A 14,965-nucleotide genomic window follows, 5' to 3' on the forward strand; every position below is an offset into this window, starting at 1 on the left:
GTTTACAAATCACATAAGAGAGATAAATCGCACTTAAAAATTTGTATGGTGAATTTAACTAGGAGATTGTTGACAATAATTGAACGAGAATTATATTCTATTAATTCGATTACTCTTTTTAGGACATGAATATGTCAAGGATGACTAAATCTATCACTTAAATCATTAAGGAGTTAAATTTATACTAATTATAATTGAAGTATTAAAAATGTGATTAAGACTTGGTAGTTAATCCCGCAAAATGTGTTAAGTCGTGATTTGTTTGCGGCCGTGGAGTATTTTAAGCGTTAATCATTTTAGATGTCCATTATTGAAGTTTCCTTACGACCCTATAAAATATGGTTTACAAGGACAATAATTCCTCCCTATTACAATGTAGTTAGTCAATTAATCCCCTTAACTTTTTAAAGGTGAAATTACACCCATCAACAATTCATTTTGATACAATTAAGCCAAAAAATTTGTTAATGACTTGCTATCACAGGTCATTAGAGATTCGACCACCCTTCGATAATTTTTCAATAAAAAAAGTGATCGGCGAACGATTGCATATCAATATATCACGGAGAAAGAGTAAGTCGCCTTCTCATTGGGAGAAGGTAACCAATGGTTTGCCTTCCGCCGAAGAAGGCGAACCAGTGGTTGCCTTATCCAAATGAGAAGGGGACAACAATTGTCGCCTTATCCCAATGAGAAGGAGACCACAGTTGTCATCTTCTCCTAGCGAGAGGCAACCACTAGGTTGCCTCTTCGGTAGGAAGGCGACCCAGATTTGGATTGCCTTCTCGCTGGAGATGGCGAACTAGTGGTTGCCTTCTCCCAATGAGAAGGCGACGCACTCCTTCTCCGTGATCGGCGATCGTTCGCTGATCACTTTTTGCCTAAAGATTCATCGAAGGGTAGCCGGATAATTAATTTTTGAATTTAATTGTATCAAAATGAATTGTTGATGGGTTTAATTGCACTTTCAAAAAGTTGAGGGGCCTGAAAATTCACACAAGTTTTTGCCACACTCCATAGGTGGAATTTGCATAGTGAGAAAGTTGGTGAGCAATGTCGTAAGAGTCGCAAGTGCTTATCGGATAGTTGGTGGGCCCTTTGTCGTGTATGATAACAAGATCACAGTAATGTGATAGGTGATAGTCTCTCTTAGTTGTATGCCCCTTTGCTCAACAAATTTTAAAATCGTTTCGCTCAAAACGACGTCGTTTTGAGCGAAACAACTTTTTAAAAAAAATAAATTCAGTGGTGAAGGACAATGGAGTCCTTTGCTGTGTGTGATGGTAGGATTGCTACAATATGATAGGTGATATCATCTTCGATTGTCTCTGTTAATTGCGTGCGTGTCGTGTGCGTTTGCACAAGTTTTAAAATCGTTTTGCTCAAAACGTCGTCGTTTTGAGCGAAACAATTTTAAAAAAATAAACCGGCTGGCTAAACCGACTAGTTGGCCAAACCAGCCAATTAGTCAGCTTGCCGACCACAAGTCCACAACTAATGCTCAAATAATGTTGGCCTTGAGGCTCCTAGCGCCTAGATGGCCACTTAGTGGTGAAGGACAATTGAATCCTTTGCTGTGTGCGATGGTGGGATTGCTACAATGCGATAGCTAATAGCATCTTTGATAGTCTGTACTAACTGTGTGCGTTTGCACAACAAGTTTTAAGATCGTTTCGCTCAAAACGACGTCGTTTTGAGCGAAACAATTTTAAAAAAATAAACCGGCCGGCTAAACCAACTCGTTGGCCGAACCGGCCAATTATGTTTCAAATTTGTCACCTAATTATTAATTAAGGATAGAGACAGCACAGACTCTGCACAGAGACTACTTATGTTAAAGTCATAGGAATATTATGGAATAAACACATTAGTTACTTAGATTAGAATGTCATATTCACCATAATCCGATCCGGTTGCCGGAGGATTCCGCCCTGCTAAGCGTCGGCTGTCCACGTTCTTCTGCAATACAGATAAACTTATTAAAAAAGGAAGGTAATAAAGTTTATAGATTTCTGCTAATATAAGAAATGATAAGTTAGTTGATAGTGAGGAAAGAGCAACCTGGTTAAAAAGGAAAATTTAGTTGTCTGCCGAAGAATATCCGAGGTAACATTCCCTCCGGGATATTCAGCAGGTCATCAAACATCAGTCCATCGTCGAACTGCCAGGGGATTGGCGACGAATTCACAAAAGCTGTTTCGTCAATGTTCAGAGAATCAGTGACGACTGGGTGGGTTTGTACTTCTTCCAACTGGGGACGATATGGATCATGACTAGTGCCTGCTGAACTTTGACCAATTTCAAGTACTCCTACATCAGTATTAGTGACGAAATCAGCGACGATTGGGTGGGTTTGTACTTCTTCCAATGGGGGACGATCATGAATAATACCTGCTGAACTTTGACCAGTTTGAAATACTCCTACATCAGTATTAGTGACGGAATCAGCGACGACTGGGTGAGTTTGTACTTCTCCCAACAGGCGAAGATCCTGAATAATGCCTGCTGAACTTTGAACAGCTTGAAGTATTCCTGCATCAATATTAGTGACGGAATTAGTGGATACTGTCATTGAGCTTACGAACTCATTATTATTATTATTACCACCATTTTGCGACGAAATGTCAGCATTTGCAGGAGGAGCAGCAGCAATAATTTGTGCTTGCGGGGGCATGATTCCATTATTATTGGCTTCCAATTCTTCGACTGTGGGCATCAACCCGAACTTTTTGTGACGGGGGCGTCTAGGTTGAGAGGTGGATCGCATTGTTCGTGAACGGCGACGATTTCCATGCTCCTCCACTGGCCTCCATTTGTTGTCACGACACCTCTGCAGATGACTAGCAATTTTTTCTCTTGTCAGACCTGGCACGTTCATCATCTCCGATATTTCCTTCGGATAGCAATCTATTCGTCGCAAAAAATAAACAGTAGTTACAAACATAAGCAAAAAGTGTCAAATAGATCATAAACTCATCATCTTTGTGCAATCGAGTCATTAAACTTAAAAAGTGTGCAATCAAATAATCAGACATGGAATGTTGGTTTAATTGCACACTTTAAAAGTTCAATAACCTAATTGAACATAAACAATTAATTTAGTGACCTATTTGACTTTTTTCCTAACAATAATATAACGAAGTTCGAACATGTCTACAACTCTACATGTTGCATGTGACCTGTAAAAGAAAATATTAGGCCAGACCCAAAATAATAAAGGTAAGGTGGGTAACCTAGTCAAGGTCACAAGTTCGAATCCTTACTCTCTCTGTTTGAGGCGATCAACCATGGATAATTTATGCTGGACTAAAGTCATAAAGTAAGGTTTACTCACACTCGAAAGAGTACGTGGAAGGATTTTCTCGTGGTAAAGTGAGAAAGGAATGTACTTCCTGCTCCGAGCTGATTGACGGCTTCCATGAATTTGGCATGGAGCTCTTCAGTCCACTTAAACTTGGCCCCTCTTCTCCTGGTTGGCACAAGATTAACGTTGTTTGAATCCGTTGCAAATTCTGTCGCAGTCTGATTGTCGGTGAAAACAATGTTGTTTTGTCCATTCATTAACGTCTCTGCCACCATGCTTATATCCAAAGCCTGATGAGTACTGTGATTCATCAGTCTTCTTTCCCTATACACATGTTGCCACAGATACTTCAACATGTCTACCGGAAAAGGTTTTTCCAGGTAAAGGAACACTCCTTGTTCTATAGCGCTCCTTGCCACCTCATCTCCATTTTCATCTTTTTCGTCACTAATCTCTGCAGTATTATTGATTAAACAATAATGTTTACCAGATTACATTAATCTTTCTAAAATGAATATGACAACAGATATTGCATTCTAACTGAGTCAATAGTATTAAAAACAAAAAAAAAAAAAACTTACGGACGACAAGCAGTTTCCTTTTAATGGCTTCTTCGAGGAGTTTAACGTTAACTTCCTTGTCTGGTAGGTAAAAGTTGGCGATTAACACATCAAATTTCTCCTTGCCATGGTAGAGGCTTAACAGTGCAGCGCTTGCACTTTCCACCACAGTCACTGCCAAAGTCAATTCAATTTAATAATTAATTCCAAATTAAGATTATTAGAGTGTGCATAAATTAAATTATTTTAGCTGAGAAAATATTGCATAATTCAACTACAGTATATAAAAACTAATCGTAACGTACTAAAAGTAAATAATGAATTAAATAGTTTATTTTTTCCATTTTGATGCTCATTTGACATCCTCTAAGTTTATTTATTACTTTGTTTTAACAGAAAAAATCTCGTAACTATTACCTAAATATATGTTCCCATAAAACCGGGCTTTTATTTAATAGCTCCAAACCACTTCTAATTATTCGCAGCCATATAGTTCACACGTGGCAGTATGCTTATCCCTTACAATTATTAATATTTACTTGTTACTATAAATTAAAGCAAGTAAACGATGGTTGTTAGTTGGTATACGTTTTCCTATTAATAAGGGAAATAAATAAATAAATAAAATAAAATAAAATAAAGATCAATCTTCCCCTAAACTTGTTTAGTTTGCAAAAATGCTATTTAGATTTTTTTAAAAATAAAATAAAATATGTACCCAGTTACGCATCATGAGATGTGTGCAAAAAAAAAAAATTGATTTGAATAATTTATGTAAACCCTAAGAATATTTGTAAAGATATTTTGAGTGAAGAAAACAATATTTAGTACTTTACTCAGGAGGATGTCAAGATTTGGTACCTGCTCTTTTTTTTTTTTTTTTTACTAAAAAAATTAAAGAAAATTTCATATTTTAGTCTTTCGCTTTCAACTATTTCTCACTTCACTTAAAAAGGTTACTGTTTTTGTTCTACAAATTAGATTCATGCTGCATGCACGACACTTCATACAAATAAATTTTATTAAAAGTGTAAAAATAAATTTATATTTTTTAGATAATCAGAAAATCCAGTCACTGTCTGACTGTGTGCACAGATAAATAAAAAGAAGACGAATTAAAGTTGATAATATTATACCTTCATACGAGAACTGCTTAAGAATCTCTGCTACCATGGAAATTCCATTTGCGACGAAATCCGCGCGACGCTCAACGAGCAACACATGAACACCGTGCATACGCCGTGGCGGGAACACAAGTGAACCGATTGAGGAATTGGTCCCATCGGTAACCTGCGGGAAACTGTGACGAAAACCTGCGAATTCTCCCATGTCGACGAGCCGGAAGTTGTGAGGAAAACTAGGAAATGCCGCCATATGGAAGTGTTGCTTTGTAGATAGTGCAATTAAGCAAGGGGTACGGTGGGCAGCAACATACGTATATTAGTTCGTGCAGCAATTTAATGCTCACTAACGGACTATAATGGGTTGGGAGACGAACAGGATAGGACTGAATTAATCATGTTACATACGTTATACAAGAGCGGGTTAGTGCATATCATCGGATAGTGATTGTAGATTTTTCTGCGAGGCAGTGATATCCGGCCTCGAATACACGTTATAGGTTGGGAGAAGAATTGGATAAGACTGAATTAATCATGTTACATACGTTATACAAGAGCGGGTTAGTGCATATCATCGAATAGTTATTGTAGATTTTTCTGCGGGGCAGTGATACCGGCCGGCCTCAAATACAAATTGTGGTTACCATGGTCTTGCGGCCTCATTAATTTCCTTCTCCTGTATTTTGATTCCTCTTGGAGTCTTGAGAATATATATATTTAATCACAGTTGAAACCGGGCCAGATTTGTACTTGAAGTATATACTTGACCCCATTTAAGCGAATCCAAATTAATTGGTCTATAAGTATTTGGGATCAGCCAAAATATGGTCTAATTAAATAACCTTACACCAACTGTCCGGGTTTGACTCACTAAAATATCATTGAATATATATGAGTAATGAGTTGTGTTCCGGAAGATGTTTGGAGTATGCATTTAAAGAGTTTCATTGTGTTGAGCTGAAAACGCTTGTTCAACGGGCTATCTATTTATTCTTAATTTCTTATCATGTGGAGTGTTGAATGAGTTATTACTCAGATATTAATGCACTTAATTGACATTCTCATATATCAGACCCGAATTAATTTAAATACATGCTAATTTCAGTGCACTGTACTCATTATCTTTGCGACCTTTGATTGTTTACTACACACAAGTAGCACTAGGATAGCAACGGGACGGGACGGAGGCGGGGAGTACACTTCCCGTCCCCATCCCCAAAACTCCGACCTCATCTCCGTCTCCGACTCTCCGTCCCCATCCCCAACGAGAAATTGAAAATAGTACCAATCCCATCTCCGCGGGGAATTAGGCGGGGATGGAATTCCCTATCCCCAGTCAACTATTAGTCAAAATTTTAAAATAATGTAATTTTTAAATTTAAAAACTAAAATCTGTGTGTGTATATATATATATTGTGAGGTTACTCTCACACACTGCCGCTGGTAAGACTCGATCTCTAGTCTTTCTTCATATATAAACTTTATCCTTGTGACCAACTGGTAGAGTTGCCCATGTTGCACTCATTATCTTAAACTTATCATTACCCGTCTAAGGTCATGGGTCTCGAACCCAAGACCCTAGTTAAAAACAACAATATTTACTAGAATTGGTGGGTGCAGGAAACAAAAAGAGGCAATTTAGTGGAAGATGAAGTCAAAGGAATTAGGAAACCAAATTAAGAAGCTAAGGAATGAGAGTGATATCTCTCCACTTGAGTCAACAGGGATGGGATCGGAAATGCAATTAAGCAGCAACAATAGCAAATAACAATGGTGGGTCACCTAACTCCAAATATATTCCTTTCTTCCACCATCACTTTTTCTTTTTGTTTTCTTAGACTCTTCCCACATAACATATGATGATGATCTGCTTTTTATTTATTCAAATCACCTTCTAGAAGGCCTCACCTACATGTTTTATGTTTATATAACAAATTAATGAAATTATTAATAAAATAAACAATCCATTTTTTTTAGTACTACTGACTCTATTAGATTATAATATATGTTCATCTATACTTTCTCAAGCACAAAGAGTCAATACATGCGGCCTTCACTGAGACTCGATCTCATGACCTCCCATATAGAAGTGTCACTACATGTCATCTAAGCACAAAGTTAGTATAACTTAAATAATTTATTTTTGAAAGCGTCAATTACCGTAATTTAGTGTCGAATTGCGCAATCATCCACTAGTAATTAAATGAACATTTGAAACTAATAAAGTTGATGACATATGGACATCGGAATAATATCCATAGCATGCGCCTACCAAACTTACTACATTTAATAATTCCATTGCAAATTCCAGTAATAATTTCGTCACCAAAAATAAAAAATCCGACATCTGTAATACGTTACAGAATCAAAATATACATCATCGTATAAAAAAAAAAGTCCTTTACTTTAATAAGTACGGAGTAACAATTTGTGTTAATTAAAATTTGCCGATAATTACCACTTCAAGCCTTTAAATTTGATTAATAGTATTTTTCAACGCTAATTTTTTTTTTACAATAACTTTTTCATATAGAATAATCATTCTAAGTTTCCATCGACAATAAATAAGGATTATGGAAACCGAAAGACATTTCCAATTTTGACGTCTTGTTGGTAATAAATAATTTAATTGGAATTTTAAATTTTAGTAACCGATAGAATTAAATATTTTCTTTTATTAGGATTATAGGATTGGGCCAAAACAAAGGAGGGAATGGGCCTCGTTGCTGAGAAAACTAGCACATGGGACGAAACATAAATCGTTATACTATGGATCATGGTTCATATTTACATGAACTATTGATACACTATTTATTATCTATTGTTGGTGTTAAAGGATGAACGTCGCGGAGTAAACCCTGGTAAAGAGGACTAGGTTGGACCAACTCACCAACCTATGGTGTACGAATTGTTATATCAATAGCAATAATGCCGGACAACTAAGTTGGTATAGAAAAGCTGTTGCATCCCAAGAAATTCTTTTCTATACAATTTTTCACACAAGCTATGTTTTTGAACAAACTTCCATAGGCAATTGGCTACCCTGATTTTTTATTTTTTACATCTTAATTTTAAAAAATGTTGCCAACACGATAAGACTCTAAGGTTGTAATTCTACTTGGATAGCCTGATAATTTATGTTCAAAATTGTCAAAGACCTTGTGGTTGAGCAGCATAACTGCGATTGTCCTAAATGGGATGTTCTCGAAACTGTAATTGAGGCAATTAGTAGGACTCAAAATATAATTTAAGGAAAAAAAAAAGAAAAAGAAAAAAAGAAGCAAGTGGCAGGAGATGCAAATTGAATGTAAACCTAAATTTACCAAACTAAATAAACCAGCCCTACAATTAGGCATAAATTAACGACAAGAAAACCAAAGTCAAGACGACCACTACTTTCTTTTCCCAAATCCGTTGTTTGTTTGTTGTAATTTTCTATAAATAACTTCCATTATAGCTTACAGATGGAGCCCACCAACATTATATATAGAATTCGATTCATCCTCAGCACATATATTGTTAGATTAGAGTTGTTTGCTATTTTCTATTTTCTGCCTCAACAAATTGACTGGATCAAGTGGAGTGAGTTGTTGCATTTCTTCTAGAAACCCTAAAAACAACAATAAAATCATGGGAATTAGTTTAATGACTTTCAAGGAATCTGATGAACCACTATCTATATCTATATTTAATTCATATATATCTATATTTAATTCAGAGTTTTTTGTTGGGATAACGAGAGTCCTGCTTCTGTATAGTAGTTCGCAAATCACACCGGAGTGGTAAACTACATACACTCTAAAAATCTTATGCGAGGGACTCGATCGCAAAACTGTTGATAAGAATCGAATTCGTAATTTTCTGGTATAAAAATCATACTCTACCTACTTGGTCATAACCTCTTTTGGGACATATAATTCAGAGTTTAGGATAAATTTATAATTTATTATCATTAATTACTATTTTTGTGACAATATAACATCAATAAAATAATTTAATCTGGAATAATAAGAAAAATGCAGTAGTTGGGAGGTCCTTCTTCCTTGCCACTAAAAAAGAGATGTTTTTTATGCAACAAAAATCATGTGGGTTGACAAATTATAAGTTTTTTTTTTTTAATCTTTACATTTTATGTTATATGATATGATTAAAAACAATGCATATTTAATATACATCTATGTTTCCTTTTGAGGTGTTGTATTTTGACTTATAAAATTAAACTAATGACATACAAATACATATGTGTATGAAGCTGGCCGGGAGAGATATATAATACACAAATGACATGACATGCAAGTTCAATATAATTAATATATCACAATTCAAGCAAGCTTCTAGAGCATAAGGTCCCTATCAATTTTCCTACCAAACATACCAAATAATGCACAGGGAAAAAAACAACATTGAACAAATGATAGATCAGAGCTAGCCAGTACCCATCAAAATCAAGGTCTCTAGTAGCCTAATTTAAGGTGGGGATGACTTGCCGACCACGCAGATAGGAAGAGGTATGATGATTGAGAACATGTACATAAGAGACAACATTTGACTGTTGAGGAATATAATAGAAGAGAAGATAAAAAGAAGGTATGAATTGGATGGATGGGAGGAAGTGAATTAGGTATCGTTTAGAAACTATATAAATTAGTGTATGATGATGATGTGGAGTGTAAAAAAGTTAGGTGGCACAAGATCAAATGGGAGTCCAAGAAGTTAGAAAAGTATAAAAATGGTTGGTAAATTTGACACACACAAAAAAAAAAAAAAAAGGAGCTTTTGTAGCAAGCATATTATCACAATAATTGAGAGTGTTGTGTATAGTAATAAATAATTGTATGCATTCTAGCGGCATTAAGGTACTTTTAATATCAAATTAAGTAAATTTATTGAATACGGTAAGAAAAATTAGATGAGATAACTGTTCCTCGATTTTTATATTTAGCTAATTAAGTACAATGCGATGATGTCTTTAAATATGACTACCTGAATCAAAAAAAAAAAAAAAAATATGACTACCTATAAAATTCATAATGTAACGATAAAATAAATGTTCTTCATCATGCAAAGCACTTGATAACTAATATTAAATCTTGCAAGCGTAATAACACCCTATGATAAGTGCAACAGATTGATTCCTCGCAAAACCAAGTCTTTGGGCTAGAGCGTGACCGAGTTGCCCATTGCTTCAACCTCATGCAAGTTAATGGATCGAACACCCGAATCCAAGCCCAATGAAAATAGGCCGGACCAATTTACAATTATCTTTTCACAATCAATCATTTAGAGCATGTTTGGTTGGATGGAAAAGGTTTTCAAGAAAATCACCTAAATTTTGTGGAAAATGATATTTTATATTGTTTGGTTCATGGAATTTATTGTTCAAAAGAACTAGAATAATTTCACATTTGAGGAAAAAAAGTTCTTTGCTCAACAAAGGTATTTTGTTTTTTCATGGAAAAGATTTTCTTTGTTCACTTGGTAAATATTTTTATCCTCAGAACTTTCTTAATTATCATTGTGTATGGGCATATTGATTTTTATACTCATTATTTATTACAATTTCAAATCCAACCAAACAAATGAATCAATATTCTCAGTAATTTTTTTTTTACCAACTAAACAATAAAATCAATCTTTCTGGTAATTTCTTTTCCATGGAATTCAATTCTATCGAATATTTTTTTCCCGAACCAAACAGGCCGTTCAAGAAAAAAAGTTGTATAATTTATTGTTATATTTACTATTTAAATGTTAAATCAAGTTTTTTTTAATGTAATTACTAAATACATAAACTTTATTCATTAATATTAAATTAATTAACATACAGATTAAACAATTATTAAAGGAACTATACAGAAAATATGTTTGAAAAAATATTACTTTGTGAAGGGAAAAATAAAGAAATAAAAATATTATGACCTATTTATTTTCCTACCTCTTTATTGAAAAAGTATGAGTGGTAAAATAGAATAAATATAACAAGATTAGAAAATAATTTACTGTGTAATATGATGATACCTTTATTATCATTTTAAATGAATGATTATAAGATAGAACCAAGTAATGATTTATTTGGATTGAAAAAATATAGAACATAGGTTTATTTTATAGAGAGTAATTTATTTTCAAATAAAGACATTTTACTGTTAGCAATCATGGTAAAAGCAGAGGGTGCAGAAAGTAAATAAACAAAAGTACATGAAAAGTAGAGCTACCTACCAAATCCAGCACTAACTTAATTGCTGCATAGCAACCACTCGTCTTTCTCACCAACTCGGTCAAATACCTGCATTCAATCAAACTCTCTTTTTTATTTATTTATTTTTTTTAAAAAAAATAAAATAAAATTAATGAATTCTTTCCTAGAGCTATAGGTCCCGAGTCAAATGGTCATTATCCCCTCATCTTCTTCCTTCCCCTCACCATTTATATTACCCCCATCTTACTCGCTTTTTGTCCTTACAACATCATATCACCACTTCTCTCTCCCTCTGTTTTGTTTAACCAATTCAAAACCTTAATTGTATCGTCGGATCCTAGGAAAGCTAGCGTAAACAGAGTGAAGTAAACATGGGCAGATCTCCTTGTTGTGAGAAGGAACATACGAACAAAGGCGCGTGGACCAAGGAAGAAGACGAGAGGCTTATTAGGTATATCAAAAAACACGGCGAAGGTTGTTGGCGAACCCTCCCAAAAGCTGCCGGTATTTATCTACTATACTAAATTCCTCATTTCTTTCTCCTTTTTTTTCATCTATCGTCGTCCACGATTTATTCTCGATCTCTTTTTGATATGTGGGGAATTCGATCACCTTTAATATATAATTAAGGTTTTCATGTTTGTCTGTTTTCCTTAATCATCTGTCGTCGCTGAAGAACTAACGTTTTCATTGTTCTAACAATCTAGACAGTTAGTTTCTCACGTGGTTTTTTTAGAATCATATCACATGTTATCAATATCTGAAAAATTTATGTTATTATGTATTTCTGTAGGGTTGCTTAGATGTGGGAAGAGTTGCAGGCTGCGATGGATAAACTATCTAAGACCTGATCTTAAACGAGGCAACTTCACTGAGGAAGAAGACGAACTCATCATCAACCTTCATAGCTTACTTGGAAACAAGTACATATACTACACCAACGCTTTTTCTTTACATATATATTAAGTTTAAAACGATGTTGTGATCAAATTGGTGTAACATAGGCATAAATATAATGATGTTTTTTGTGGATCAGATGGTCATTGATAGCGGCACGGTTACCGGGAAGAACGGATAACGAGATCAAGAATTACTGGAACACTCACATTAAACGGAAGCTTCTCAGCCGTGGGATCGACCCGCAGACACACCGCCCTGTAAGTTCAGCTCAGAACACTGCGGCGGCCGACACCGCCGCCGTCCCCGTCGCCAACAACCTAGACCAACAACATGAGACTGCCGCAGGTGGGTGTCTGCCGTGGATGAGAAACACAAAGGCCGAGAATTCGAACAACACTTCTTCGACGACCGAGGATTCGAATAGCAGCAACGGATTGTCGTCCGAGGAAATAGAATTGCACCCGGCGGCTCCGCTCATCAACCTGGAGCTGTCCATCAGTCTTCCCCAATCCCCGGCGCCGTCGCCGTCGACGACGAAACTCACCGGGAAAGAGTTTAACGATCAAACGCTTAAAAGCCATATCTTCTTCAGTCAGCGAGCAGTGTGTTTGTGTTACAATTTAGGGTTTCAGAATAGTAATGCGTGTAACTGTGACAAAATGATGACGACGAGCAGCATAAACGCTGAAGCAGGGATGCACAGTTTTTACAGGCCCCTAAGTTTATAAGAAATTGTAATTTTCCCCCTCTATATTAATAGTGAATATGATCGCTTTAATTTGGTCCCGGCTACTTTTTGAGTCGCATAAATGTGAAATTAGCTTTCAGTCGCACTCCTTCATTCAATTCTCTTCCACCCAACACAAACATTTCTAGATTTTTAATTAAAGTAAAATTCAAATCTAAAATTTCAATGAGATAAATATTGAATTTCATTTGGCATTGGCAATATCATTTGTCAAATTTATTACATCTAAACCATGCAAGAGAGTTAGTTAAATCAACCATATAATTAAAGAAAATCGCATTTGACGTGTTTGTCCAAAAATATTGTTAATAATCAAGCACGTAAATTTCAAATACAAGAATTGTGTTATACTTACTTGGTCGATCTTTCTTTTCAATACGGTTTTTTCTTATTGTTTTATACATTCTGTGTTAATTTTAAAAATTTATACCAAGTAATGACTAACCTAAAGAGAGTGCAACTTTTATTAACTGTCGTTATTATGGCGTGGTAGCTCAAACTGAAAAAAAAAAAATGTTTCTAGAAGCTTTCAATTCGTTAGTTTGATTCATTCAATTATCAGAATGGACCAAATTGAAGTGGCAAGGAAGGTATCGAAATTATTCAATTTACGTAATGTTGGGTAGGTGAGAGTGTTGACTGTCTTAATGGCCACCACATGCCTTTGTGCAACACTAGCAATAATAATAAGGAAAATACTATATGTACTCTCCTTTTATTTTCAGACTTAAATTTTTGGTGTAGACATTTTTATAGGAACTCAAATGAAGAAAAATAATCTATCAACGTCTACCACATGCATCATCGAGTAAACTTGAGTGAGTAAAATTTAGAAGTACATGTACTAGGACTCTAATAATAATGTATGTTAGATACCCCGCCTCTGGTACTCAGTCAACATCGTCAGGCACTCATCCATAAACCCGGTAGGTAATTGCAGCCGTGACCACGGTTCGATTCCGGTTCCAAACCGGCGGTTCACGGTTCCAAGAAATTGCAAATCAGAACCGGAACCTTAATATAAGGTTCCGGTTCTGGTTAGAACCACCGGTTCAGTTTCCACGTAAAAATCATTGTCCCTCTTTATTTTTCCTCACAAATTATTTACCTTTTTATGCATTCAATCAGTCATGTTGGCCCTTCGAATGACTACCTCCGGTAGTCAGTAAAGCAATAATATCTGTATTATTTATAAGAAAAACAGACCATTTTTTTTTAAATGTAAATAATTCCACACAGACTAACTTAGTTTTTAAAATATAGTAAAAAATAAATATATTAATTACAATAATCGCAACAAATAAAGTTACTTTATTAATTCATCTATGAGTATAAAAAAATATATATCGCAGTAAGCTACTAAGCTCTGCTATCTCTATTCATAAGGTTTCATAAGTTAATTACTATACAGTATGTATAATTTAAAAATAGTAAACATATTTTAGATTCAAACCTTATCGCACTAACTTAGTTCATTATTTTATTTGAGGAAGCTATGCTATATATCTCTATTCATAAGGTTTGAATCTAAAATATGTTTTAATATTTTTAAATTATACTTTTTATAGTATTACACCATATAATAATATTTTAAAGTATGAAAGAGGTTGATAAACCCTTCCACTTGGAAATGTATTATGACATTATATATGTAGCATTAACTAGTTTAGTCAACTCATTGTATTAAAAATAAAATAAAATAAAACACATGATAGATGAATGAGTAGTAGTGCCATAAAAAATTGATGCTCGTGAAAAAAGAAGAGAGGTAATCGAGTAACGAACAATATAGTGTTATTCTGTTGTTCACGCTGATTTTAGATAAACAAGCAAACATCTTCCTATTGTTTAAGAATAAAAATTTGTGTGTCAGGACTTAACTTAGTGATTTAGTATGCAGTATTGGAAGAAGAAATCAAGATCAAAACTCGACAGCCACAACGTACTGGCATTTGGCCTGATGGTCACTAAGTTATTGTCATTTACCTAAGGGTTGGAGATTCAACCTTGACCCAAAAACAAGTACTAATTACAAATCAGTTCCATGACGAAGAGTTATTGGGGGCATATCTCTGTTCGTGTCAAGCTCTATCTTTTCAATCTCTTATGAATACTATTAACTCTGTTACATAC

The 14,965-nt window shown here is 34.8% G+C and overlaps 2 protein-coding genes across 2 annotated transcripts; one reads left to right on the forward strand and one right to left on the reverse strand.

The window, feature by feature from the left end:
* Positions 1-2,065: 2,065 nt before the first annotated feature.
* LOC115999626 lies at positions 2,066-5,238 on the reverse strand. Its single transcript, XM_031239466.1, has 4 exons — positions 5,001-5,238; positions 3,886-4,038; positions 3,390-3,758; positions 2,066-2,907 (listed from the first exon to the last, which is right to left on the reverse strand). The coding sequence occupies exons 1-4, from the start codon at positions 5,236-5,238 to the stop codon at positions 2,066-2,068; spliced, it is 1,602 nt and encodes a 533-aa protein (XP_031095326.1).
* Positions 5,239-11,405: 6,167 nt separating this feature from the next.
* LOC115998219 (myb-related protein 308-like) lies at positions 11,406-12,884 on the forward strand. Its single transcript, XM_031237716.1, has 3 exons — positions 11,406-11,688; positions 11,978-12,107; positions 12,221-12,884. Exons 1-3 carry the CDS (start codon positions 11,556-11,558, stop codon positions 12,810-12,812), a joined length of 855 nt encoding a protein of 284 aa, XP_031093576.1. The 5' UTR covers positions 11,406-11,555; the 3' UTR covers positions 12,813-12,884.
* The last annotated feature ends 2,081 nt before the right edge of the window (positions 12,885-14,965 follow it).

Source organism: Ipomoea triloba, chromosome 12 (assembly GCF_003576645.1).
Source record: "Ipomoea triloba cultivar NCNSP0323 chromosome 12, ASM357664v1".
NCBI lineage: Eukaryota > Viridiplantae > Streptophyta > Magnoliopsida > Solanales > Convolvulaceae > Ipomoea > Ipomoea triloba.

Excerpts from the sequence above, each read along its gene's own strand:
- LOC115999626 (XM_031239466.1), bottom strand. The coding sequence starts at position 5,238 with ATGGCGGCATTTCCTAGTTTTCCTCACAACTTCCGGCTCGTCGACATG. Across the intron at positions 3,759-3,885 it reads AAGGAAACTGCTTGTCGTCC|AGATTAGTGACGAAAAAGAT; the intron begins GTAAGTTTTTTT and ends ATAATACTGCAG. Across the intron at positions 2,908-3,389 it reads CAATCAGCTCGGAGCAGGAA|ATTGCTATCCGAAGGAAATA; the intron begins GTACATTCCTTT and ends TGCGACGAATAG.
- LOC115998219 (XM_031237716.1), top strand. The coding sequence starts at position 11,556 with ATGGGCAGATCTCCTTGTTGTGAGAAGGAACATACGAACAAAGGCGCG. Across the intron at positions 11,689-11,977 it reads AACCCTCCCAAAAGCTGCCG|GGTTGCTTAGATGTGGGAAG; the intron begins GTATTTATCTAC and ends GTATTTCTGTAG. Across the intron at positions 12,108-12,220 it reads CATAGCTTACTTGGAAACAA|ATGGTCATTGATAGCGGCAC; the intron begins GTACATATACTA and ends TTTGTGGATCAG.